General features: G+C 45.1%; 1 protein-coding gene across 1 annotated transcript in view; it reads right to left on the minus strand.

Moving 5' to 3' along the window:
• spag9a (sperm associated antigen 9a) overlaps positions 1–26,889 on the minus strand; it is a 42,279-nt gene that overhangs the window by 13,160 nt on the left and 2,230 nt on the right. Inside the window, exons 2-26 of the mRNA XM_048244856.1 lie at positions 25,689–25,809; positions 22,609–22,679; positions 22,190–22,281; positions 20,430–20,580; positions 18,204–18,287; positions 16,875–16,995; positions 16,469–16,562; positions 14,609–14,730; positions 13,666–13,677; positions 12,914–12,971; positions 12,322–12,474; positions 12,108–12,159; positions 11,576–11,721; positions 10,709–10,765; positions 9,325–9,498; positions 8,827–8,956; positions 8,602–8,688; positions 8,200–8,349; positions 7,748–7,910; positions 6,883–7,092; positions 5,716–5,911; positions 4,672–4,794; positions 1,107–1,187; positions 678–745; positions 156–304 (exon numbers count right to left, since the gene is read on the minus strand). Of these exons, the coding sequence (XP_048100813.1) occupies positions 156–304; positions 678–745; positions 1,107–1,187; positions 4,672–4,794; positions 5,716–5,911; positions 6,883–7,092; positions 7,748–7,910; positions 8,200–8,349; positions 8,602–8,688; positions 8,827–8,956; positions 9,325–9,498; positions 10,709–10,765; positions 11,576–11,721; positions 12,108–12,159; positions 12,322–12,474; positions 12,914–12,971; positions 13,666–13,677; positions 14,609–14,730; positions 16,469–16,562; positions 16,875–16,995; positions 18,204–18,287; positions 20,430–20,580; positions 22,190–22,281; positions 22,609–22,679; positions 25,689–25,809 (2,865 nt within the window). The remainder of the gene's footprint in view (positions 1–155; positions 305–677; positions 746–1,106; positions 1,188–4,671; positions 4,795–5,715; positions 5,912–6,882; positions 7,093–7,747; positions 7,911–8,199; positions 8,350–8,601; positions 8,689–8,826; positions 8,957–9,324; positions 9,499–10,708; positions 10,766–11,575; positions 11,722–12,107; positions 12,160–12,321; positions 12,475–12,913; positions 12,972–13,665; positions 13,678–14,608; positions 14,731–16,468; positions 16,563–16,874; positions 16,996–18,203; positions 18,288–20,429; positions 20,581–22,189; positions 22,282–22,608; positions 22,680–25,688; positions 25,810–26,889) is intronic.

The raw sequence follows: 26,889 nt of genomic DNA on the forward strand, positions 1-26,889 counted from the left end.
AAGCTCGGAGCTACGTCTGGTGCGCGGGCTTTGCTTTTATTGTTGTGACTTTTGCTTTTGTGGGATAGTAAAGTTCACCTTGACCTTGACTTTTTGTCCAGCACCCTAAACGTAGGCCTGAATGTGCATGCCTTTTGTACACTTCTCATGTTCACCTCTATCCTCATGGCCTTGGGCTGGACGATGTAGATCTTGTTGCGGTAGCCGCACCACACCTTGTCGTGGACCACGGTCATGCAGCGAATAGAGTGGTGTGGTCGGCCCAGGTCCAGCAGGTGGTAGTTGGTCAGGTCCCACTGGCAGTCTGCAGCAGGGGTGAGAACACAGGACATAAAGCAGAAACACACACACACATACATACACACACACACAAACATACACACACACACACACACAACACACACACACACACACAACACACACCACACACACACACACACACACACACACACACACACAAACATACACACACACATACACAGTAAGGAACACAAAGCAATACAGTAAGGAACAGAGCATATGCAAACAAACACCCAGACTGAGAGCTATTTGGAGAAAACACACAAAAGCACAGACACAGGAGGTCTGCTACTGTACCACAGACTGGAAAAGCATCCCAGTCATTAGACTATAAACAGTTTCTGCAAAAGGACAAGACAGAGAAGTTAGGTCCTTACCTTGTCCTCTGTGGAAGATGGCCAGAGTCCCATCAGACAGGGCGACCAGCACACGGCCTTTCACATGCCTGCAGAGGGGAGAGCCAGTACAGGCATATCACAACATACCCATAAAGGACCCAAGGCCAGCAGTTTAACAGGGAGAACATTACTAATGCCAGACACATGTGTTCAGATGAAATGTTTAGTCTCTGCACTGAGGCTATTTGTTTTTTTTCATTTTTATTAAACACCTACTATAAAAATACAGACAAAGAGCCCACACAGAGATATCTGTTCTACCACCACATATCTCTGATACAGATACCTATTCTTGTCATGTATGTAATGTTGTTCTCTTGTCAGTGCCCACTTAATAGATCAGAACCTGATTCAGGGGCACAGTTTCACTGGTTGCTGGAGTTTGGTAGAAGTGTTTTTTGTACTTACACGATGTTTAAAATGGAGTCTTTCAGCTTGACAGCATGAAGGCACTTCCTCCAGCGCGCCACCGCAGAGTGGACGTACAAACTGAAAGGGAAAAACCCATACACACGCAATCAGATTAATCAGACTACTTATGAACCAAGAGATGACCAGTCACCTCAGAGATCTGAGAGAAGTCCAGTCTGCCAACTAAACAACAGACACGCTAGCTCACTCTCTCTCTCTCTCTCTCTCTCTCTCTCTCTCTCTCTCTCATAGTAAATTTCAGCATATATACAAGACAAGATCTTCATAATTGATAATCCTTGACCTGGTGATGGGAAATCATCTGCCAGGGTGACCCATAGGCTAAGATACATCACCTGTCGGTACGAGTAAGAGTATTGTAAACACCTGAGGCCCTAATTTGTTTGGTGGGCAAAGTGCAAAGTCTACTTACTTTTCATGACGACCGCTAGAGGTCCGATATTTCAAGTAGCATCTATGGAACTCCTTTAGATCAATTGAATATGTACTGGTATATAGGACACTGGTCACCTTTGCACTTGTTGGTGTAATGATATTTAGGGTTATTTGTTAATGTCAAGATCTCTGCTAGATTGGCTTAAACACCTGTGGCAGTGTTCAGCTTTTTGTGATGTCTCAAACACTATATGAAGATGTTGATCTATTGGCATATGAGCTGCTAGAGTGTGCGGCCTCCCTCTGTTCATCACAAAGTGCAAAGTCTGTCAGCAAGCAAAGTTTTTGAGCGTGAGATACAGCTGTCACACAGGCATATGGGAGTATTGAGCTGAGAGATCAATGTTTGCGCTTCAGTGTCTCCTCCCACGGTGTTAAACTAGCAAATAGATTTTGTCTAGTTATTATGACCGCCGCGACAGCGGTCATCATATAGGTTTAGTCAGATTTTTTTTTTTTTTTTTTTTTTTTTTTTTTTTGCCCAAATTTCCGTCAATGATTCCCGGGACACTGAAAGACCGGGTACACGAAACTTGGTGGACATATAACCCATGGATAGCATGGAACCATCGTTTTTCGTTTTGATCTGTAGCCCCTCCGCTGAATTGGACCCCCCGAAAGGAGGGTAGGGCAGACACAGTTCTCTGTGAAACTTTTATGGTATGTTGGTCTCAAGGGCCCACATCAACCTGGCTCATAATCACTCATTTGTGATTTGCCCCCGTAAAAAATGAAAATCAGTAGGATTAAAAGAAAGCCAAAATAAATATTCATCATCATCATCATGGCTGCATTTTCAGTATTGGCGAGAAGTAGTCGTTTGTCCACTAGATGGCGACGTTTGCAGTGAGACGTAATTTTGTTGGAAGTTAAAAGTGGGTTGGAAAAACAATGGGCGCTTTCATACAAGGACTGTAATTTACCGCAGCGAACATCTAATAAGGATAGGACGATGTTCACATGAAGTGTAATTCCCATTTCTTCTTGAAGCCGAAATAAATCTAAGGATGTTTCTCGGACATGCTTGGTTTTTACTGCAGGCAACGTTAATCTTGTAATATCAATAAGGACCTAGGTAATGTTACCGTTAAAGCGTTGGTTGAGTGATGGAGGCATTTGATTGATTGCATTTGTAGAAAACTATAAATGCGGTTATACCAAGCAAATTGATAGCAGCACTGTTTGTATCTTTCGACTGTCATTTATTGCACGTGCTACAAAATCATTCTGTGCAATGGAAGATTTTACCAACGTTACACGGTCTGATACAGTTTTTGCCTATACATGCGTGAGACTGAGACGCCTGTTTATTTTGTTTTAAGTGCGTGCAGGGTGTGAGAGGGGAATCGATGTGCTTTGATTACAGCTTGGTAGTTGTAGTCTGTGAAATTAAAAAAGCACGCGTGTGTGTGAAGTATCCAAACAATGACACCTTCATTTCATTATGGCTGCTTTAGCAAAACACCTTAAGCTACTGTGTAGTGGGTCCCATTTAGAAGTGGCTACTTCATTCGCTTTCCTTGACTCATGGAGCTGCGTGAATGTTATTACAACTTTTCGCCCGCGATATGACAGTTTAAGTCCGCTTGATACTGTAAGGCGTAAGCCATTGGTTTCAAAAGGAGATTTTATTTGTGTCGTTGAAGCATAGCCTATTGACAATTTATGTTGTCAATAGGCCTCCCCTATAATCCTACCTGTAGCTTAGGGAAGCTAACAACTTTCTATTAGGATCTAGTTTGTTAGTTACCGTTTGTCATAACTCCCTGATGCATTTTTGCATTTAGAATAGCCAGAGCGTGTATATCTCAATCGAAAATTAAAACAATATCGGGTGCCTATGGACTAGGCTGCCCGCTATTTATTTTTTTGATTTCTTAAAAGATTGAGCTTGGTCTGATGAAAGCCAGACTAGCCATGGACCTCAGTTAAACAATGCAAGGGAACATGAATCAGCCTATATTTGCACTAACAATAACGGACAAAAGCTTTTCAACTTTGGCCCGTTAAAATGTGTATGAACAGTCTAGCGGCGCATTTCATCAAGGCCCATTTGGACATGTCAGTTATTTGCACCACTGGTTAGATGTAAAAACAGCATTTCGCTTCAGACTAGGCTACTGTTACTTAATTTGTGCATTAACAATAACGTTTTCAGACTACTGTTACTTAATTTGTGCATTGACAATAAAGTATTACATGAACTAAAGATGACTAAAATCTTATGTAGAAGAAGAAACATTCACAAAAATCCATCCATCCAAAAATGACCTTTGTTTTGATAGCTGTTGAAAACGGCATGGAACTGACAGAGATGTTTTTGTTTATAAATACATAAAAAAATAAATAACATTATGCTGATACCTTTTGCTTTTCCCAAATACAATGTAGCCTACAGGTGTAAGTGACCTTTCATCAATCCAGTTGCAATGGATGAACTGTGATGAACTGCCCTACTTGTGATTGTTTAGAGATTTTAAAGGTTTTATAACAATTCTACATCTTCTTTGGCTATTCTACAATCTATTCACCTTTTCAGCACCAGTAGGGTACTTTCTGTGCAGCCGCTTTTACACACACTCAGGCATGCCAAACAAGCATACACAAAAGTTTCAAGAGTGGGGGATGGAGTAAAATATGGAGACAAATTGAAGTGTGATTTATTTTCGCGGAACGGATGTACAGGACTGAGCGGCGGTCATATTTTGTACCGCTATGCGGTACATCTAGTTAAATTAGCTTTAGTCAGACTTAAGACTTTGCCCGCCTTTTAATGTAAAAATGTAAATCAGGTTTCTAGGCCAAGTATACTCGCATATACAAGGAATTTGGTCTCTGCATTTATCCCATCCGTGAATTAGTGAACACACAGTGAACACACAGTGAGGTGAAGCACACACTAACCCAGAACAGTGAGCTGCCTTGCTACAGCGGCGCTCGGGGAGCAGTGAGGGGTTAGGTGCCTTGCTCAAGGGCACTTCAGCCATTCCTATTGGTCGGGGATCGAATCGGAAACCCTTTGGCTCCAAGCCCGAAGCCCTAACCAGTAGGCCACGACTGACTTTAAATGAGGGCCCCTGGTGGTCATCAGGCTGGTTCCCCTTACCATCCGTTTTGGGCGCCCAGCCACATAGTGGGCAGCGTGCTGCTCATCCTCTGGCTCTCATCGGTGGCCGAGTCGTGCAGGCTGGTGTCTGGGGAGCCCCCGTCAGCCTCCTGCATCACCTCCCTGAGGAGGAGAGAGGGATGGAGAGGGAGAGAGGGGGAGGGAGGGAGGGATGGAGTGAGGGAGAAAGAAAGGGATAGAGGTGGAGAGAGGGAGAGAGGGAATGAGGGAGAGAAGGAGTGAGAGAGAGGGATCAGAGAGATGGAGGGAGAGAGAGGAGAGAGGAAGAGAGAGAGGGAGAGACGGAGAGAGGTGAGGGAGAGAGAGAGAAAGTGGAGACGGGGCAAAGGAGAGAGGGAGGGATGGAGAGAGGGAGTGAGGGAGAGAGAGGAGATCAGAGAAAGATGGAGGGAGGAAGAGGAAGAGAGGAATAGAGGGAGAGAGCATGAGAGAGTGGATGGAGTGAGAGAGTGGAGGCCAGAGAGGGATGGAGAGGAGGCAGTGAGTGAGGAGTGGACCCTTACTGACACTGACTCAGAGATTCACATTGATGCCAAAGCAACATCAGCTGAAGAACTGCAAAGCTTCCAAGACAAAACAAACATTATTTTCCGTATTCACTGTATTTTGACAACCTCAGGATTGCAATAAGATTAGTAAAACACTGAATGCAAATGTGCATGCTGAAAACTGTGCCACACATGTATGAAATGAGTATGAAATGAGATACTGTGAGGCTTCTAGAGGGTGAGTATACAAATGTGTGCATGCTTATATCTGATGCCATCTGGAAAAACCCTTCACATGGTGCAGTTTTACCAACTTATGATACCATCCCAGCAACATCCAAGATTTTGGAAGGATGGTATCCAGGATTTTGCTAGAAGACAGTGTCCAGAATGTTGCTAGGATGGTATCAGAATCTTAAGTTTAAAACAGAGCAAAAATCAACCATGTGAAGGGTTTTCCTCGATCGCAGCGCATATGTGGCTTATACATGCGACTCACTGCCGGGTGTGTTCAGTAGTCTGTGATGGTTCTGACCTGGCTCGCGTGTCTGTGGCTGAGTTGGGTTCGTTGGGCTGGGCACCCAGTGGGTCGGTGAACACGTGCTCCGTGTAGATGCCAGGCTGGCTGGGCTCGGCGGCGTGGCCCTCCTCCTCGTCCTCCGTGGCCTCGGTCGCCTCCTCGGCTGTGGGCACGCCGTCCTCGTCAGGGCTGGCCTCTCTGGACAGAGCCACTGCAGGAGAGGGACACGGGCCAGACGTTAGAGAGAGGGGCTGGAGACCAGATGCAGCATTGAAGTAGCTATGAGTCCTTCCAGTACTACCAGTCCAGTAAGTGCTGTTGGATTCATTGGTCAGTCTCTCTCTCTCTCTCTCTCTCTGTCTCTCTCTCTCTCTCTCTGTCGCTCTCTCTCTCTCTCTCTCCCTCTCTCTCAATTCAAGAAAGCTTTATTGGCATGAACGTTTCAAAAACATTATTGCTAAAGCTCAGTTACATGTACACATAAAGTAGATGCATAGACAGACAATTACATATATATATTATACATGTATCTCTCCAAGGATGTATGGCAATTTACAGTGTGGGCATAACCTTTCCTCTCTGGGCAGCCAGGTTTGCCTGCGTCTGCCTTTTTCTATGGCAAGATTGTGCTCGCTGAGTCTGTTCATTGTCAATGTTTTCCTGAGTTTAGGGTCTTTTACTGTGCTCAGGTAAGTAGCTGTTGTTTCTCTCTCTCTCCCTCTCTCTCAATTCAATTTAAACATTTGTTTACGTAGAGAATGCTTGGAATACAGTACATGGCAAATAGATATGCATCCAAGATTAACAAACAAACTGGTGAGTGTGTATGTATGTGCATCTCTTTCTCTCTCTCTCTCTCTCTCAAGTTCTCCTCTTCGGTTTCATGACTTGTTGAGTGCCTTGAATACTGTGGTCTTGTGTGGACTTTACTAGCTGATCCAATACTGTTCCATTCAGATGGTGCCATTTAGTTACCCTTGTCTGTCACATCTTTTAACCCAGAAAATCTGCTGCGTGCCTGCTGCAGACGTCTCTGTGAGTGTGTATTGTGCTCTGATCTGCTGGGGACAGGGCTAAAATGTATACTCTGCTGCGTGCTGCCGGGGTCTCCGTGAGTGTGTACTCTCACCTCTGGGACTGTGCTCTGTGCGTGTGTGTGTATGTGTGTGTGTGTGTTCTCACCTCTGGGGCTGTGCTCTGCTGGGGATCCCCCGGACTGAGACGATGCGCCCCCTGGTGGCCCCTCTGAGGTGCAGCCCACGGCCGACACGCCACTCAGCGCCCCGTCACTGCCCCCCGAGCCCACTGACCCCGTCAGAGAGCCCTCGCCCTGACCTGCCTCGGGGTCCTGGGGCACCTCCTCTCCAGCCAGGTAGTCCGACTCCAGCACACCTGAGAGGAGCAACATTTTAAACACACACACACACACAGTTTATTACATATACATACACACATACACACACACAGTTTATTACATATACATACACACATACACACACACACACACACACACACACACAAAGAATCAATGGATTAAATAATGAAATGATCTCACACACAGAATTAGTAAATGCATACACCATAATCTGTGTCTCTCACACACATACATACACACACACACACACACACACACACACCCTATAAGAATCAATGGATTAAATAATGAAATGATCTCACACACAGCCTTTCTCTATGTCACACACACACACACACACACACACACACACACAAACTGTAAGAGTCAAATGATGAAATAATTAAACAATGTCAATCACACCCTTTCTCTACGTCACACACTCACACACACACGTGTGCGCACACACAACCACACACACACACATACGCACACACACACACTCCCTATGAAAATCAATTGATTAAATAATCAAATGATCTCACACACCCTTTCTCTATGTCACACACACAGACACACCCTGTAAGAGTCAAATGATTAAATAATCTAAATAATCTCAATCACACCCTGTTTCTCTAAGTCACACACACACACACACACACACACACACACTTTGGTTGCGGCATATCTTACCTGGCACGCTGGCGATGCAGAGCACGTGGGAGTTGCAGACATAGAAACTGTCCAGCGGCATGTTGGGCTGGCTGGCGTCCATGATGAGGACCTTGGTGGCCGAGTTGGTGCTGGTGCAGAGCCACACACGGCTGGACATCTCCGCCTGGGGGTCCTGCTCCAGCTGGACACAGAGAGGGTCATATACAATTACTGACACGCTGCAGTATGCGCTCACAAGCACATTGTGCATACTGTGTATGCAAATGCATTAAAATATGCACCCATACTCTCTCTCTCTCTCTCTCACATACACACACATACTGACAGACACACACACACACACACGCACGAGTGCATGCACGTACGCACACACGCACGCACGCACGCACCCACACACACACACACACACACATACACACACGCACGAGTACATGCACGCACACACACACACTTGGGGGGTTGGGACTTACCTGTGCCTGCTGCTCTAGCTGGTCCAGGCTGCTCTGGGAGCCTTTCCTCTGTCTGAGGCCTTCAGACTCTGCTGTGCCACTCTCTGGCACCAGAGGGCCCCCTTCTCGGAGCCTTCCCCCAGACAGGTTTACTCCAGCTGCACACCACACCTGGAGCAGGGGGGGGGGGTTCGAAGGTGGTTCAGAGAGGTCATGGCATTCACGTTCAGCCATCATCAGGATATACACAAGCACAGTGCAGTTAATTTCATAAACACACGTATTTCAATTAATAAAATCAGATATATTTGTGTTTCTTCTTTCACATATTCTACACATCATGGACACTCTTCCTTCCTCAGGCCAGTGCTCATCTGCTTCCCCTCTAAGGGATCATGTGCGTGGGAGTTGAGAGAAAGGTACCTTCATGGCCGTGTCTTTAAGCTCTAGAGGCTTCAGGTACACGGGAACGGGAAGGTTCTTATTCTCCACCTGCCCTCCATTAGTTGCCTGAGATGAGGAGAGAGACAGAGTTACAGTCCATAAGCATCACAGACTAGAGAGAGAGAGAGTGTGTGTGTGTGCATTGTGTGTGTGCATATGTGAGGAGTGTGTGTGTATGTGTATGAGTGTGTGTGTGTGTGTGACCTTGGACTTGCTGGGGAGGCTCCAGCCGTGGGCCTGCAGACGTCCGTCCTCCTTCTGGACGTGGGCCTTGACCTCACGGTACTGAGAGCGCTTCAGCTCACGCCGCGACGGAGAGCTGCATGGGTCCAGTCTGACCGGAGGAGGGACAGGCATCAACACAGATATGCATAACACACACACACACACACACACACACACATACACACCCACTGCCCATATGCAATACAAAAACAGGGCGAAATAAAACAATTTGGATAGGCAGACACTGCTTTGCTTGAATACGATTCTTCACAAAGAGAGACATTTTCACACCTTCAGCAGATTATTTGCTTTACAATTTCCCCATCTCAAAACTGACCCTTACAATTAGCCCAAGATAATACTCCAACCATGACCAAATGATGGAAAACTGTGCATAACCTCTGGTTATATGGCAATAAATCCCATGTGTGTGTGTGTGTGTCTCTGTGTCAGGCTCATCTGGCCTCACCCACTCACCCTTCACTGAGGAAGTCGAAGGCTTTGGACTTCTCGGTGGGGAACTGAGAAAAGGTGCTGCTCTTCTTCATCATAGAGCCCGGGGCGTTGTACTTGACGTTGGAGCCCAGCTCCGGAGTCTTCCTCAGGGCCGTGCTGTTACCGGAGCCCGACGAGCTGAAGAGCCGGCTGAAGCTGAGAGAGAGAGAGAGAGAGAGAGAGAGAGAGGAGGAAGAGAGAGGGACAGAGAGAGGGATGCAGAGATGGAGTATAGATGGAAAGAGAGATAGAGATGTGGATAAAGAGAAGGAGAGATGGAGTGGGGGAAAACAGACAGGCAGGGTAAAAACTGCAGGTCAAGGGGTCATCTGCAAACTTCACTGAGGCCATTCGACACAATCACAAAGCATGCTGGGAAAGGAAACGTGCCACATGGGGTGTCACGCTGCAAGCAAATGCGGCTCCCTCTGCTGGCTTTGTAAAAGCACTGCACATTCCAGCCACACCCTTTCAAAAGGCATATACACGGTCACACAATCAGCCTACATTTATCTTATTGAGAATACAAGATTGCCTGATTTCTATATATACCTCAATTTACCTCATCTATATTAAAGTATCCATCTATTTAAAACAATGACTTTCTACAACAAAAATGATGGAAATGATTAGTATGTGTTCTTACAAATGCTTCCTTAATGCATAACTTTCTAGGCCATTTTAGAGTGTGAGGAGCAAAATAAGGCTATCTGAATGTTACGTAAGGGATAATGTATAGAACGGCGGTCATTATCGGAAAATAAGTCCCGACAGGGCGAACAGGACCCCCACATGCTAGCGAAGGGGTCTTGTTTTTCGTCCTGAAGGGACTTATTTTCTGATAATGACCGCCATTCTATACATTATCCCGCTTATTACACAGCTACTTGCCAATACCCTTTTAACCCAGCACAGTGAGGGAGCCTGCGTGGTCTAGTGTGCCACACAGAGGAACAGGGAGAGCGGAAGGGTCCATCTCCATGAAGCACCAGCCTAACAGGGAACCCTGAGAATTCTGTTCACAACCTGATTCTAAACATAAACAAGCCTCTCACTACATTTCATATATTTGATGGACTTTTGAGGTACAGCTTTTAATGAAGGCATGACTCCATTCTCTGCCCAAATAAAGCGTCTCAAATCGGTGCTTCATGTGGATAGAGGGGCTAAGGATCAAAGGGAACTGCTTTGACAACTTCACCTACATGCTGCTGAAAACAGAGTGATAAAAAAAGAGAAGAAAAATAAAAAATAAAAAACATTTGCCTGATGTCTGACGTAGTAGTGTAGAAAAGTACAAACTATGCAGGTGTATAAAGTGCGGTAAAAGTGCAAGTGGTTTATAAAACTGGGATGAAGAACTTACAACTGCCAGATGCTGGATTTTTTCTTCTCACTGGTGTCTGGGTTACCCCGTGAAGCCCTGCGGAGAGAGAGAGAGAGAGAGAACTAAACAAAAAACAAATCGGAGAACCGGAGGCCAGTTTAATCACAAATGAATCTGTCTTGTTGGCCAAAGCCTCAAGTCAGGTCAAATGTCAAAACATGGGATTATTCTGTGGGGCCCAAAACAGCAGCAGTACTATTAAGGACACAGGGAATAAGGAGACGCTGAGGACAAAGCAATATTTCAGTGCTCCCATCACTCCCATATATATATATATATATATATAACATATCACCTCACAGGCAATCCTGCCCAGCCTGAGAGGTGGCATGGTAAAAATAATGTATGTGTGTGTGTGTGTGGTGGCATGTACTGTACTGTATGTCTGATTTAAAAAAAAGAGCGCTGTGAGTGTGTATGCATATGTTTGTGTGAGAGAGTGAGAGTGTGTGTGTGTGTGTGTGTCTGAGAGCATGTGTGTGTGTGAGTGTGTGTGTGAGTGTGAGTGTGAGTGTGAGTGTGAGTGTGTGTGTGTGTGTGTGAGTGTGTGTGTGTGTGAGTGTGTGTGTGTGTGTGTGTGTGTGTGTGTGTGTGTGTGTTAGCGTGTGTGTTAGTGTGTGTGTGTGTGTGTGTGTGAGCGTGTGTGTGTGTGTTAGTGTGTGTGAGTGTGTGTGTGAGCGTGTGTGTGTGTGTGTGTTAGTGTGTGTGAGTGTGTGTGTGAGTGTGTGAGTGTGTGTGAGTGTGAGTGTGTGTGAGTGTGTGTGTGTGTGTGTGTGTGTGTGTGTGTGTGTGTGTGTGTGTGGTGGTAGTAGTAGCAGCAGTAGTAGTGGTCCTGGTGAGCCCTACCGGATCATCTCGGTCCACCTGACGGCCTCCTGCAGCTCCATGAGCCTCTCCTTGTACTGGTTCCTCTCCATGAGCACCCGCGCCATCTCCACCCGCGTGAAGCGCTTCCTCTGGGCCGTCGGCACGTCACTCTGCACGTCCCACTCCTGGAGGACACATACACACACACACACACACACACACATGAATTCTGGAACATTCTTACACAGGATCGATTAACTTTTAAACTTAAATACAGTATGAGTAGCATTCAAATGAATGCACAGCAAAGTAACATACTGGGGTGGACGCTAAACTGGAGAATGATAAACCCATTTCTGATTCTGATTAGTTACTGTCTTACATCATACTGTGTAAGGACGGAGTATGGTGAGAGTAGTCAGGGGACCTATTGTTTCATACTCACTGTGGTCCTATACTAAAACTCAGTACTGGAGTGCTTTTAAGCTTGTCTTCTGCATTTGCTCCACTCTGCTAAATACAGATGCGAGATGAGATAGACATGCTGCTGCTGTCTGAGGCGCAGTCTCACCTCATCCTCATCTGTGGTTTTCTTCTTGGCCTCCTCAGTCTCCGCCCGCATCCTGGATACACACAAACAAACAAACATCAAATATTTAACATTGTTTGTTAAAAAAAAAAAAAAACGAAATAAAAAAAACCTTCAGCCGTTTTTGAGACGCTCAGTCACTGCAGTCCTCCTGAACTACAGAGGGCGCTGTGAGGTGAGGCAGGGAGGGACTCACTTCTTGAGCTCGTCCTCCAGCTCCTTGTTCTTCTCCTCCAGTTTGCTCTTGGCCTCCAGCACGGCCTCAAGCTCACCCTGGACCACTTCCTTCTCACAGGTCAGCTCATCCAAGCGCACAATCAGGTCGTTCTTCACCACGTTCAGGGCATTTCTGCAGTCAGAAACAAAGACGTTGTTAGGTCCACACACAAGTTAGTAAGTTAAGTTACACTAGTCAATGAAGACCGTCCCAGCAAGTTTTATACCTTTTGAACTAGACATGTTTTTTTTTATTAGATGATAATCAGTCACTGGTTCTAATGAGTCCCTAGCGCCCTAATGGTTTTGAAACATCTCAGAAACATTGCTAAAGCACAGCTATTTCTCTGCAAAGCAGATACCGTGTGTTATTGTATTACAACTCTGTACGAGAGGTGTTATATGAATTGGTTGGATTAATTGACTGATTGATTGGTTGATAGTGATGTAATATTGTACACAGCATTGGTTCAAGGATTATAAAAATGATATAAAATGTCTAAATGTCAATTATCAAATGACATGATCACACATGTCCTATCACATTACAAAGGAAAATATCAGATTCTTACTTTGTCTCCAGCAGTTGTGTGTTTTCCTGGATTAGGTTTTCCACTTCCCTTCCCATACCTGCAGACAGCAACATATTCTGTGTCATTTGTAAAGTTCCACTCACACTCACAGTTCCAGTCACCCTCATCACCCTGCCTTTCAGGATTTCAATCTGATGAAGTATATGCACTGCAAAAATGTACATGTACATCTGAAGAGACCAAGTCCAAGACAGACACAAAGACTGACTCCAAACACGTACTCGGTCTAAGAACAGACTCCACAGTATGGGTGAGAGAGAGAGGACAGAGAGTCTTACCCAGTATATTTTGGACTGAAAAACCCATGCAATCCAAGTTAGGTGAGGACGACAGAAGCATGGAGGTTAAGACATGAATGAAAAAATAAAAATTGTGAGGTGGCGGGAACGTCATGCACCAAGAGAATATAGCAAACTGAAATAGTCTGAAATTGTATGTTGGTTGTGAGGGCACATAGAAACACGCATCTATCAAATACATGCAAATAAACAAACAAAAAGACAACAAAAGCCTACTGTCTAACCAACTGTGGCTATGCACTCAACTAGGAACCACTTTCAGCTCACATATTGGTACTCTGTTACTGATACGTAATGGCATTAAGTGGCATGCCATCACTGACTCAAGAAAAGACCGACTGATTAATGTAATGATTAATGTAGACAGGCATGCTTGGGCGGCAAACACAGGGAGGAGAAGAGAGAGAGGAAAGAGCGAGAACTCGTACACACCAGAGTACTCCACTGGGAAGGAGAAGGAACAAGAGGCAGAGGAGAAGACAGCAGGAAGAGAGACAGCCACGTTAGCGCGCGTGTACGCACACACACACACGCGCACGCATACACACACACACACACACACACACACACACACACACACACACACACACACACACACGCACATATCTGCCTAAGGGGGGGCACCTGGGTTTGCTAATGCTTTACAACTGGATCGGACTGGACTGATTGCGTTATCTGAGCTTTCTTTACTCAATATTGTGCCTGTATTTCCACTGTCTAGTTAAGCCTGCTCCTGTCATGTCTTTGATTGATGTGGAAGTGATAGATTCGATTGTGGAGGAGGGGTTACACAAACTGTCCCAAGAGGGATATTATGTTCATAGGACTGTCATGGTCGTATAACATTTGGCAAAAAAAAAGTTATATTTGGGGACCAACTTCACACGTCAAATGCCTATTTTTTTTATAATCTCGCCCTGAAGTTCTCCATTCAGTGGTGTAATCTCTGAAAGAACAGCCTGTGCTCTTTTGATTGGTACTAATATTAGTAAACCATAGATGGTGCATTTTGTGCACACATTATACGTTTTGATACCACTCTCTTTGAGAGCACAATAAAGGAACATGGCAACAGATATAACCACAAGAAAAGATTTCTGCTGACAGTGGTTGCTCCCGGGTTTCTGGAAGGAGTAATTTGTTCAAATAATGACAACTTACATGAATTGTTACAACTGCATCTAGCAATTCTAAGACATAAATTAGCACAAAATCCAATCCTTCACATTCCCTATGTCAGATTCTTCAGATTGAAATTTAATTCCACAAAATTCAATACTTCAAAGACCCGACACGGTCTGCCATATGCCCCCCTGAGGGACACTAGTCTGTGTGTGTGGTTGGGTCCCTGAGAGGTTTGAGGAGATGTGTTTACCTAATAGGTCAGCTCCCTCGTCCACGTCTCCGATCAGCCCGCTGCCCGCTACGGAGAGCTCTTCAAACAGGGACTCTGTGTTACGGTCAAACGCCATGTTCTCAATGCCTTTAGTCGGTGTGCTGCAGAGAGAGAGAAAACAACTTCACGTTACAATACATAAATATGAGCATCACATGATCCTGAACAACTTGGATTTTTTTTTATCTTACTCTTAAAAAGAAATTCATTACACAACCACATATATATATATATATATATATATATAATAATATGCAAAACCTCCTCATTAGATTAGAACCAGCCAGGATTTGGCCCTGCTCCCCATCTTTTGCATAATCAGTATAATCACTGTGTCAGTCACTACTTAACCCTTAGAACCCTAAGCTGTTTTTAGGGCATTTTCACTACCCTTATTCATAAGGATTTATTCTGGTCATTGTAAGTGCCACACACACATATTATATATTGAGTCTAGGCTATCCAGATCTGCCAGATCCATTTCATGTATTAGTACTAGCATTGATTTTATTTTGATTTTTAAAGAATTAAAATATAAAAATCATATTATAAAAATTCTTATATTTTGACCTGTATCTCACCACAGCAAGCTCATAGCTCTACATGCATTTCATGTGTGTGTAGGGCAGACTGTCCTGAATCGGGCAATATAATTGCCATGTTGGAGGGATACTCTGGGGCTGAGCAATTTACAGAAATATGTGTATGTGATTTACGGAAATAAATGCCATTTTTTATTTAGCGATGAAAAATTACCATTCTGCGCTCCATATCTGTGACACAAACTGATCTGACCTGACTTGACCCAAGTTTGCCTGTTAGCATGTGTGACTATGGTGTATGCACTCATGATGATTCTCAACTTTTTACTGCATTGCCATGAACAAAGTAAAGGTAAAAAAGGTGTTTCTTTGTTGAACAAATTGGGATGCAATGTGAGCCTTGAATTGGATGCCATGCAGGAATTTGCTAGGATCTCAAAACCGGATTATGAACATGTTTTGCCATAGAGAAACAAACTATAGCGTTGGATTATAAACATGCTTTGCCACAAAAACAGACAAAAACGTGGGGTAAGTCCAGCTATATGAACTTATTATTTTGCTGTCACTTCGTCTGTTTTATAACCCAGAAGGATGTATTTGGTATCAAATGATAGCTCTGTGTCTCCTCTTCCATCTGACATACGTGGCATATCTATCCGATCACGGGTCCACGAGTAATTCAAACGAGAGTAATGGGTGTGCAGCACATGACGTTAATATTTTGCAGTCACTTCGTCTGTTTTTATAAGCCAGAAAGATCGATATCCATGGTACCAATGGATAGCCCTGTTTCTCCTCTTTCATCTGATATGCTTGCCATATCTATGCGATCACGGGTTCGCGAGTAATTCAAACGAGAGAAAATGGGTGCGCAGGTGAACATGAGAAGTATAGACTGTAAATATGATGCAATTTGATTTAATTTCATGATTTTTTTTAATTTTCATACTTGATCGTACAGACAAGTGCGTAGTCTCTTTGGAAAGCCCCACTTCTTCTCTGTCATACAATAAAGGTTTCATCTCGTTGCGATGAACAGTCGCGGAGCAATGTAACAGAGAAGAAAGGGTGTGTTTTTTGACGCACTTTGCGTCAATCGGGTTCTAAGGGTTAATACAGATGGAGGGTCAGAGCTGAAGTGTGCTACCTAGTGTGTTACCTGGCTCCCTTGTAACCACTGAAGTGAAGTGTGCTACCTAGTGTGTTACCTGGCTCCCTTGTAACCACTGAAGTGAAGTGTGCTACCTAGTGTGCTACCTGGCTCCCTTGTAACCACTGAGCTGAAGTGTGCTACCTGGCTCCCTTGTAACCACTGAGGTCCATGTCCAGCTCTGGCGTGGACTCGATGATGGCCTGCACATCCGATTTGTCCTCGTCATCAGCCAAACCTGCACACAAGCAAAAAGACAACATTACTAAACACTCCTGCAAACAAAAATTTACTCTCCAATTCTGACCAAACCACAGCAATTGCTATGCTTTGTTAAGTGGCTAGACAGATTGGCATGGAGAGAGAGCCAGAGCTACCATCAGATCCAAGTTACCCATCATCTGGAACTCGGAACACAACCAGCATCCGACTTTGGAACGGTTCCAGGCCAATCTGGTGTAAGACAGACAGTACCCTTCAGGAGTCGCCTGCAGTCTGGTAACTGCCTAGCCAGGGTCCTCTCTGTAAACAGTTGTCTGTTGGGACTCACCGACCGACACAGACTTGGTCCCTGGGGCAGCTTGCACCTCCATGTTCTTGCTGTTCCTGTCTGGACCGTCCCCGAGCTCCGAGGCCGTGGTGGACATCGGGGTCAAGTCGGACAGCTCATCCTGTGACAACGACCCACAGAGTAAAGGGCGTCACCAGTGTCATGCACAGGTGAAGGGGGCAGAGGTGAAAGGTTACAGCCGAGCACACACACACACACACACACACACTACATGGACCAGACTAACACAGAGGCAGCTCGGGATTCAGTCCAGCTTTAATGGCAAAATCCTGGCTCCAGAATCCAGGTAAGTCAGGCTTTGGGACACACAATGCAGAGAAGCGCCACAGAACACACACAAGCACAGTGCGACAGAGACAGGCAGCCAATGCCCATATTATTCACTGCTATTGAGGCTCTTACAGTACAAGCCCTAATAATGAACCTTTCATTAGCTATAATTGAACATGGGATATCATTCATAGACATATTAAACATTGGGCTTTGGTTGGCTTTGGCTTGGCTTTGCATAATGGAGACCATTTCAACACATAACACACTGAGAAGCAACACAGAAAGACTCAACACTACAGACAGGACACTCACAAAGCTATTTCAGAAGTGCGCGGACTATCCACATAGATAGACAAAGACAAATTACACACCGAGAGACACTCGTACAGAGACACACAGAAGAGAAAATAAACCACAAACCACCATCTCTCTGACGTAATCTCAGAGGAAATGTTAAAGTGCATTACAAACACACCTGTTAAATAAACCAATATCCAGTCAATGCACTGTCTGTCTACTCAACCACAACTAGTTGATGCTGATGATATTAGTGCGCAAATAATGTCAAACATGAGTACAAACTAAAATGGTGTAAGAATGAAGCACCATGCAATGAACAAAATGTGCAAAAAATGTGACAGTCGATCAACAAGCTATATGCAACCACCTCGAAACAGAACTCTTATGTAATTTCCAATTTGACTTGATCATTCCTGACTTTGTTGATGTTGTTATTTCACAGCCGAATCAGATGTTCCTACGGGACCCAATTAGAATGTTTCAGTACCCCCCCCCCCCCTCCCCAAATGGTTGCATACAGCCCCCGTCTCAGCACTAGCAGGAGTCTCTCGTTAACGGAACTTAAGATGAGAACCAAGAGCACGGCACAGCACTGGGACACTCAACACTGATACGGGTGGTAGTGTGAGACTACTGCTATGGTTTGGTTAGGGCGCTCTGTAGGGCGCGGGCAGTAGCAGAGCGGAGAGGGCCGCCCGCAACCACCACCACAGCCACCGCCACGGATGCAGCTACCTTGCAGTCGTCTGCCAGCGAATTCCCCCAAGGCTCCTGCGCACTCTCACCCTCCCGCTTTTGGGAGTCCTCAGACTCCAGCTGCTGAGGGGAGAGAATAGCACATGAGGGCAGCAATTGGTTGTTTTCTTTTGCTTTCCTTTTGCTTCCTTTTTTTCTTTTGTTTTCGTTTTTTTTTGTCATTTCTGTGAAGCAGCGATGGAAACATCACACAGGCAACACACACTGCTTAGCTGAGTGAGTTATACCACCTTGTGTGTGTGTGGTCGCATGCAGCTTTAGTGGCTTATTGCAGTTGTGACTTCGGGGGTTTGAGACAAAAGAAGATTTCTTGGCTTTTCTTTTTTTTTCCTCTCTCAAAAGAAGAAGCAGAGTACAGAAACACATCTGGGTGGGGAACACCCTTTTGTCTGTGCTTGTGTGTTGCTCAACCCTGGAGCTTTGAGACAAAAAGGAGAAGAATTCATAACTTTCATACATAAGTATCTGAATCGTTTTCAACGGATGAAAGTGTTCAAGCTGTACCAAATTTCCCTCACGGGATCAAAAGAGTATATATACTTATAAAAGAGTATATATACACTGAGCGCTGAACCATTCAGAGGAGCCAAACTTGGCAATTAATCATTTTGATTTCCATTTCTGGATAAACGTCAAATGATTGAAATTAAATGTAAAACAACACGTTTGTTCTTCTGAATGGTTTCAGAATTTACTGAAGTGTTAATGACCATCGTTGTGAGTCCCCATATTATAAGCAGTGAAGGTGACGATAAGCTGAATGCTTGAGCAATGTTGGATGCTGCAGATGTGTAATTGTAAACCTTTAACCCTCACTAACAAACATGAATTGGACTTTGACCTAGATAGTCATTTGTATTGCATGAGAATACAGCCAGTGAAAATAAATCATTTGCAATTGGTGTCCCCCTATAAAAAATAGAAAATTGTTACATTTGTTCAAACTAGAGGGTAGCTCAGACATTTTGGCAGCCATTTTGGGAGATTCACCAGCATGTGAATAACCTCAGCTATCTTTACACTCTGCAGAACATCTTTGTTTTGTCAGTGCCTTCTGTTACTATGGCAGCATTTCTAAAGCACTGTAGCCCAGATGCTCTTCCCCTATCCTGAAGATCCCATCTGACAGTTCTTCAGTATATTACACAAAGGCCAAACGGGGCCAACGGTACCGGAGATGATGGCCTTTCTGTCCTGTCTGAGTCCAGCCGAGCTGCAGCTGACCGAGTTCACTAACCATTAGCATCTCCAAAGGGGCCTGATTAGCATTACACTCAAGAATCAGTTACACTCAGGGCTTCAGCTGCCTTCCACTAACTTTAAACTCACCAGTCAGTCTATCTGAATGTGTGTGTGTGTGTGTGTGTGTGTGTGTGTCGCATGGGTTTCAGAGTCATGCTAAAAGAGAAATAGAGAGATTGTGTGTGTGCCACAGGGGAGGACAGAGAGAGAGAGGGAGACAGAGAGAGAAAGAGGGAGATGGAGAGGGAGAGAGAGAGAGAAAGAGGGAGACAGAGAGGGAGAGAGAGAGTGTGTGTGTGTGTGTGTGTGTGTGTGTGTGTGTGTGTGTGGGCACACAATTGACTGAGTCCCACTGAAGCTGGTGCCAGCGGAAAGCGGTCTCCTGTTACTAATTGTGCCACCTGAAGCACTACTTGTGTAGCTCAGCTCTCCTCACATGCCTCTCTATGTGCTGTCTATACTGAGGGGGCGTCTCATAATCCTCTAAGGGGGAACATGCGCTGGCTCACAACACACACACACAAACACACACACACACACACACACAAACACAACTCCCTCTCTCTCTCTCTCTCTCTCTCTCTCCAATTTCACCCTCATAGCATTCTAGTTTAGTATGCAGAGTGCATTTTTCTAGTCTTGGCAAAGAACAACCTCACACTAAATTCAACACTAAATTCACATCAATAACCAACACTAGCTTTCATATCTGAAAACAACTAAAATTCAGCTTAGTTTGAGAAGCAACAAATTCCCGTTCTTCCAGTTTTGGTCACTGCCACGGTAGTTTTCGGGTTACACAAATCCCTTTGCCATAAAAGTAGAACATAATGTTAAATCATCATCTTTCTCAGGACCCTAGGCAACTGTTGGTCTAATTTCCATGTGCTTCTACTACTGATTACTGCCACCTATGGGTCAGGTGGCATTTTGGGGAAAGATGGCATGATGAGCTGTGCCTACCTTGAGGCTGGCATTGGAACGTGGGTGGGTGAGGTCGTTGAATCTCCAGCCCTCCGTGCCAGGCGTCTCGCCTCTGCCGAACACCTCGGGGGTAAGGGCCGCATTCCCACCAGGCGAAGGAAAGATCCCTAAAGACAGGGGGCGCTCTTTCCTGCTTGAGAAGAAAAAAAGATACACAATTATGAGGAAGGGAAAAAGCAACTTGATATGCCAGTGTCCCTTTGGTAAACATACTTTTAAGGACTTTTTCGAGGTTTTGGAAAGCTATTAACCCACCCATTTTGCACACCCTATTCCACAAACCATGAAAGCCGCTAAGTAACAGCCCATTTATTTGGCCAAGGTGTTCACACACAAAACCCTTTCCTATAAAAAAAAAAAACCCTCTATGATCGATGACTCTTTCTAAAATAAATCTAGCCGAGCCATAAAGCTCAGAACAGAGAGCTGACCTAGATCACACAGTGTTCTAGAATACTTCAAAGACAAAGGCCAAAAACGGAGACTGCGTGGAGACCAGACTGACACTCCTGATAATACTGAGCCGGAGCGAGGGATGAGGCCTGATGGAGCGAGCGGAGGAGGAGGGTGCGAGGAGCACAGAGGCCCCCTGCAGAGGCTGCTAAGCCTGGGCAGAGCTGATGGGAGCTGCTGGGTGCTGGGGAGCTGGGGAACCTGGGGGAGAGGAGGGGAGTGGCTGGCTCTAGCGTAGATGAGCTTATTTTCATCATCTTCCCACTCAAAGCACACACAGTTCTACTCAAATGTCCTCACATGTGCACAGACAGAAGGAGACAAACACAAACACACACACACACACACACACACACACACACACACACACACACACACACACACACACACACACACACACACACTAGGGGAAGGGTCAGAGCTTTCACTAACTGACACATTCACAGAGAACGAGCACAGAAGACTCACTATGGCCACCAACGGCATGAATCAGATGTCTGCACACACACACACACACTTTTTACCCCTGCTACTCCCCCCACCCCCACTCCGCTCCCTTTGAGCGGCTACTTCTGCCCCAATGCAGGGTGAAATCACTGTTGAGTCTGACTCCATCTCCATCAACCACTACCACTCCCTCCTTAAAGTCTTCTTCTGTAGAAGAGGTGAACTGGGCACTGAACATCTACTGCAAGTTCATTTTCCCTGATTAGATCAACACTATTTGGATAGCAAGTTATGCAGGACAAAGAGACTCTTTGTGACTTCGACTGAAGCAAGAAAACTTCCTAAAAGCCAAACTGGTCATACCCTAATTGTAAGCATGGCTCATGCCTACCTAATGGGCTACTGGGCACTGCGGTTAATGCACGGGTACAGTCAATACACATATTTATTTATTTTTTGGTATACAACACTGTCATGTAGTTTATACACAATGCAGGAAATTAGTACACATTTATTACACATATACACAGTGTAATATGTGTAATAAATGTGTACTAATGTGTACTAATGTGTACTAATTTCCTGCATTGTGTATAAACTGCATGACAGTGTTGTATACCAAAAAATAAATAAATATGTGTATTGACTGTACCCGTGCATTAACCGCAGTGCCCAGTAGCCCAATAAATCAGAATCAGATCGTGCTTGAATCAGAAAGAAGAATGAACACAAGAAACCTCACAGCTGAAGAACTTTTGCAAAATCAATCAATCATGTATAGAGCTCGGTTGATAGGCGGTATATTACGGTAGTGTATAGTAGAGGTTGAGTGGTCCTACCGCACTCGTCCCAGAGTTCCCGTGTCTGACGCATCTCCGCCCAGCTGCTGGAGCTTGATACGTTCCACGTGCTCCATGTAGTTATGGATCATCTGTGGAGAACACAAACCAACAAAGCTGCCTTCACCAGTGGCCTACACATCAAAGTTCAACATACCGGTACCTTTCATACAAATACATGGGAAGAGGAACACATGTGTTTATAGATGTACACACACACACACACACACACACACACACACACACACACACACACGCTCAAACACATGGGACCACAACCCACAGTCAGCAACGTGTACACATACACACACATACAAACACACACACACACAAACCCAAACACATGGGACCGCACCCTGCAGACCCAAATGCAACACCCCCCTCCATCCCCTCCCCACAGAGCTGTTTCAGTAGCATACCTCTGTGTGGCGCTGGTGGAGTGAATTGAACTCCTTCTTCAACTCGGCTTCACGCTCCTCCAGCCGGCTGACTGCAGACAGAGAGAGAAAGAGTGAGAGAGAGAGAGAGAGAGAGAGAAAGAAAGACAGATCAAGAGTGAATGTCAGAGTAAAGAATGAGTTACCTACCCCAGCATTAACCACCATAGATATTAGAAAGCTAGATACCGCATTGTCCCTCGAGTTCTATTAGGTGGCATACGTAAACGCGGCCGCCATATTGCATATGGGCAACACTTGCCGGCAATCAGAGACACCTGTTTGATTTCCAGTCAGAGTCACATGCTCCTCCATTGGCCTCCAGTGATTGTTGCCCCCACCAAGATGGCGACGCTATTTACGTACGTTGTGGAGCCCAATGCGGGATCTAGCTTTCTAATATCTATGTTAACCACCACCTGTGAAAAACACCACACAGCCAGACACACTGCAACACACAGCCTCACAGCCCTGTTCAAAACAACCCTGTTCAGCACACATTCACAGTCCAGCTCTACATTCACAGTCCAGCTCTGCATTCAGCAGACACTTTGATCTAAAGCGATTCATTTCTGTGTGCCCCCAACATCTACAGAAACGCTAAAACTTACGCAGTGGTAGAACATGGTGCCTACACAGGAGTGGAAGTGTGGAAAGTCATCATGGACAATCACATTAGCACCCAGTGGTGTGAGGGTGCTGTTTCAGTGTGGGGTAGGGTGGAGGGGAACTCAGAGTTAAACGGGAGGGAGGCTTTAGGCCGCCACTCCCCTTTTGATGTGGGCGTCCCGGTAATCTCCTAAATGATTTCAAGTGGGCTCGACTCACGGGGCGACAAAAAGACATAATCCCACCATGAGCTGCTGGGATTAAACTAAGCCCTGTGTAGTGAATGTGGCGCACTGTCAATTTCCCAGTGGCGCCGCCCAACTTAGCTTTTTATTACTGTAACTTTTTAAATCAGAATCAGTTCTATTGGCTAAGTAGGTCTACATCAGAATTTAGCTCTGTTGGTGACTCTCAAGAAAGACACATCAGACAATACAGTATACTGATAACATAATATAAACAAATAAAAAAAAATGCAAATGTGTGTGGCTGCTCTCACTCATTTCCAACACGGGTCAGCAAGAAACATGAGACCCTCTTACTAGACGTCATAATATCCTCAGGCTAGATGTAGAACCAAGCATACGGTAGTGACAACTATTATCCTGGAGAGAGAGAGACTGGCTCGTTCGGTTCGCAGCGGCAAGTTGCACTTGTCCACAAGATGTGGAATCCTGTCACAACATGGTACTCTAGACTTACGAACACCCAAAGTGTTGAAGACTTGGCATGTGCATGACCAAATGCTCATTACTATATTATATACAACCATAGTAGTATGATGTATTAGTTCTGCCACTTTATCTCCCTTCATCCAGCAGATCCCCTTACACTAATGAGGCCTTCATCAATTCTATGAAAAACACAATTTGCATGCTAATGTCCTCTGGAGATCCTCACCACTTAAGAGGGACGAGGGAATAGAGAGGCGCATGGCCTAACACAACCGCATGTGAAGACACAATGGCAAAGACGACCAGTGGAGAGCCACACAGGCCTCTTTGGGGTTGAGCTTGAGGAGGGAGCATTTTAATATGGGAATTAATTTCTCTCAATATTTCCTGCATCAGCCTTTATGACTCAGTCCTCTCCTGTCATGCACTTTCAGAATGGCTAAGACCAATATTTTCCTTTAATGGACAACAACCAAAGTGAATTGAGGTAGCTAGCATTTGGAATAAATAAATAAAAGACACTAAGTGGTGATTTCTGATGTGATGAAGTAGTCCAGTTCTGTTGGGAACATGATGGAGCAGGAGCGACAATCCGGCAGACAGCGCCAACCCCAAACCTGACACAAGACAAGACAAGACAAGACAAGACACATCTCTGGCTACAGGGCAGGCCCATGTCCAGCTTTAGTCATCTCCTATGCGGCCCTGCTTGGAGCCCAAATCCAATCTAGTGGGTGTGTCAATGCCAGGGTGATGATTTGTGATGCAACAACGGACTCTGATCCCAACACACTTGGCCCTGAGCTGAGGCAGAACAGTCATCAATCATTCCCCACGATGGGACAACAGAGGGGTGTGTGTGTGTGTGTGTGTGTGTGTGTGTGTGTGTGTGTGTGTGTGTGTGTGTGTGTGTGTGTGGTGCGTATGTGGTGTGTGGTGTGTGCTGTGTGTGTGTGTGTGTGTGTGTGTGTGGTGCGTGTGTGTGTGGTGTGTGTGTGTGTGTGTGTGTGTGTGTGTGTGTGTGTGTGTGTGTGTGTGTGTGTGTGTGTGTGTGTGTGTGTGTGCTGTGTGTGTGGTGACATATTACTGAGTCTCTCATGGACTTGAGTCTGGTGTGTGGAGTGTAAATGGAAGAGTTACAATTAATCATGACCACTGCTCTGTGACTTCGAAGTGCACAGCGTTTCCCAACACCACCATGAAATCTGCAAATGGGACAGACCGTATCTTAGCCACACTGAGAGGATAAATGCAACACTAATCCAGTAATCCAATTAAGATCTCCCTGAGCATGTCAAAAACACAGCAAATCACAGTAAATGGGAAAAGGCGAGCTGCCTATATATTGGTCGCAATCATATGGGTGGAATATAACCCAAATGTAGGACAATGGGATCTGAAATGAGAGAAAATAATGAAGAAGATGAAGTAAGTATAAGTATAAGTATAAGTATAAGTATATATACTCTTTTGATCCTGTGAGGGAAATTTGGTCTCTGCATTTATCCCAATCTGTGAATTAGTGAAACACACTCAGCACACAGTGAACACACAGTGAGGTGAAGCACACACTAATCCTGACGCAGTGAGCTGCCTGCTACAGCGGCGCTCGGGGAGCAGTGAGGGGTTAGGTGCCTTGCTCAAGGGCACTTCAGCCGTTCCTACTGGTCGGGGTTCAAACCAGCAACCCTCCGGTTACAGTCCGAAGTGCTAACCAGTAGGCCACGGCTGAAAGAAGGAAGGGAAGAAACGAGGGGAGAGACAGAGGGATGCTCTTACTCTGGTCGACATAGTTCTTGATCTTGAGCTCCAGCTGGCGAGAGTGCAGTCCCATCCTCTCCACACTCTTCTGAAGGTCCTTCTTCTCTTGCTCCTGACTGTCTTCAAACTCAATGAACTTCTGCTCAGACAAGAACAGAGGAGAGGAGAGAAGGGACGAGGGGATATGAAAGCCTGGCCAGCCTAGTGTGAAAACCATCATAAACATGTGGTGACATACATACTACATTGATATAGAGCTGCACCAGCTATAATGAGATTGTAGCGTGTGATTGTGCTATAATGTAGTATTAGTGTGTGGTATGACCATTAAAGAGTAAACAGAGTCTGGAAACAGTATTATTCCGCATGATACATTATTACCACATTTGTACACATAAGCTATCTGGAAAATACTGTCAAGACCATACTTAGCAAGTGATGCATCCACATATCAAAATGTTCCTGTCACACCACTCTAGAAAGGAAGGAAACGTGGCAGAAACAAATGTGTCACACAACACAAAGATGTCTGGAAAATGCTTGCATTTAGATAGAAACTGTGAACGTTTTTTTGTTTGCCAGAGGAATTCTGGGACACCTCCCACCACCACTGTGCGTCCTGCACAGATGCAACATCCTGTCCAAAGTAGCCCACAATGCATTGCTTCCCGCCAATCTTCACCCGGCCTCCAGGAATGGAAAAAATGAGAAAATAAGTAGAATCTTTAATTCTTCTGAGACTGACAGGGATAGGCCACCCTAATTATGGCAATACAACGTGTGCCATTTTCAACACACAGTAGGCTTGGCTACACCTTAATAATACCACATTTGAATTAACATAAAGCGCTGCCACATAAAGTTATCAAATTAAGTAAACACTGAAGTGTCATTAAATGGACATCAATCCACTTTCCAGTTTGAGTTGCACACAAGTCAGCTCAGATTTATATTCACCAAATAGCAGGGCAGATTAGAAGACTGTCTTAGATGAAAACTATGGGTATCACTGACTATAAAATCAATACAGTGTAATGTGAGTGGATGCTTCAAATGCCACACTCTCTCAAAGCAGAGGGACAGTTTTTTTAGAAACCCCCCGTAAAAGACCGCCTGCCTGATAAACCGACAAATACCCACAGGCACAGGAAGCACTCCTCTCTGGCCGTCACAACAAAGGATCATATGACTTGGAAGTAACGGCAGCAGCCCAGCCTAG

The sequence above is a fragment of the Alosa alosa genome, chromosome 6 (assembly GCF_017589495.1).
Source record: "Alosa alosa isolate M-15738 ecotype Scorff River chromosome 6, AALO_Geno_1.1, whole genome shotgun sequence".
NCBI lineage: Eukaryota > Metazoa > Chordata > Actinopteri > Clupeiformes > Clupeidae > Alosa > Alosa alosa.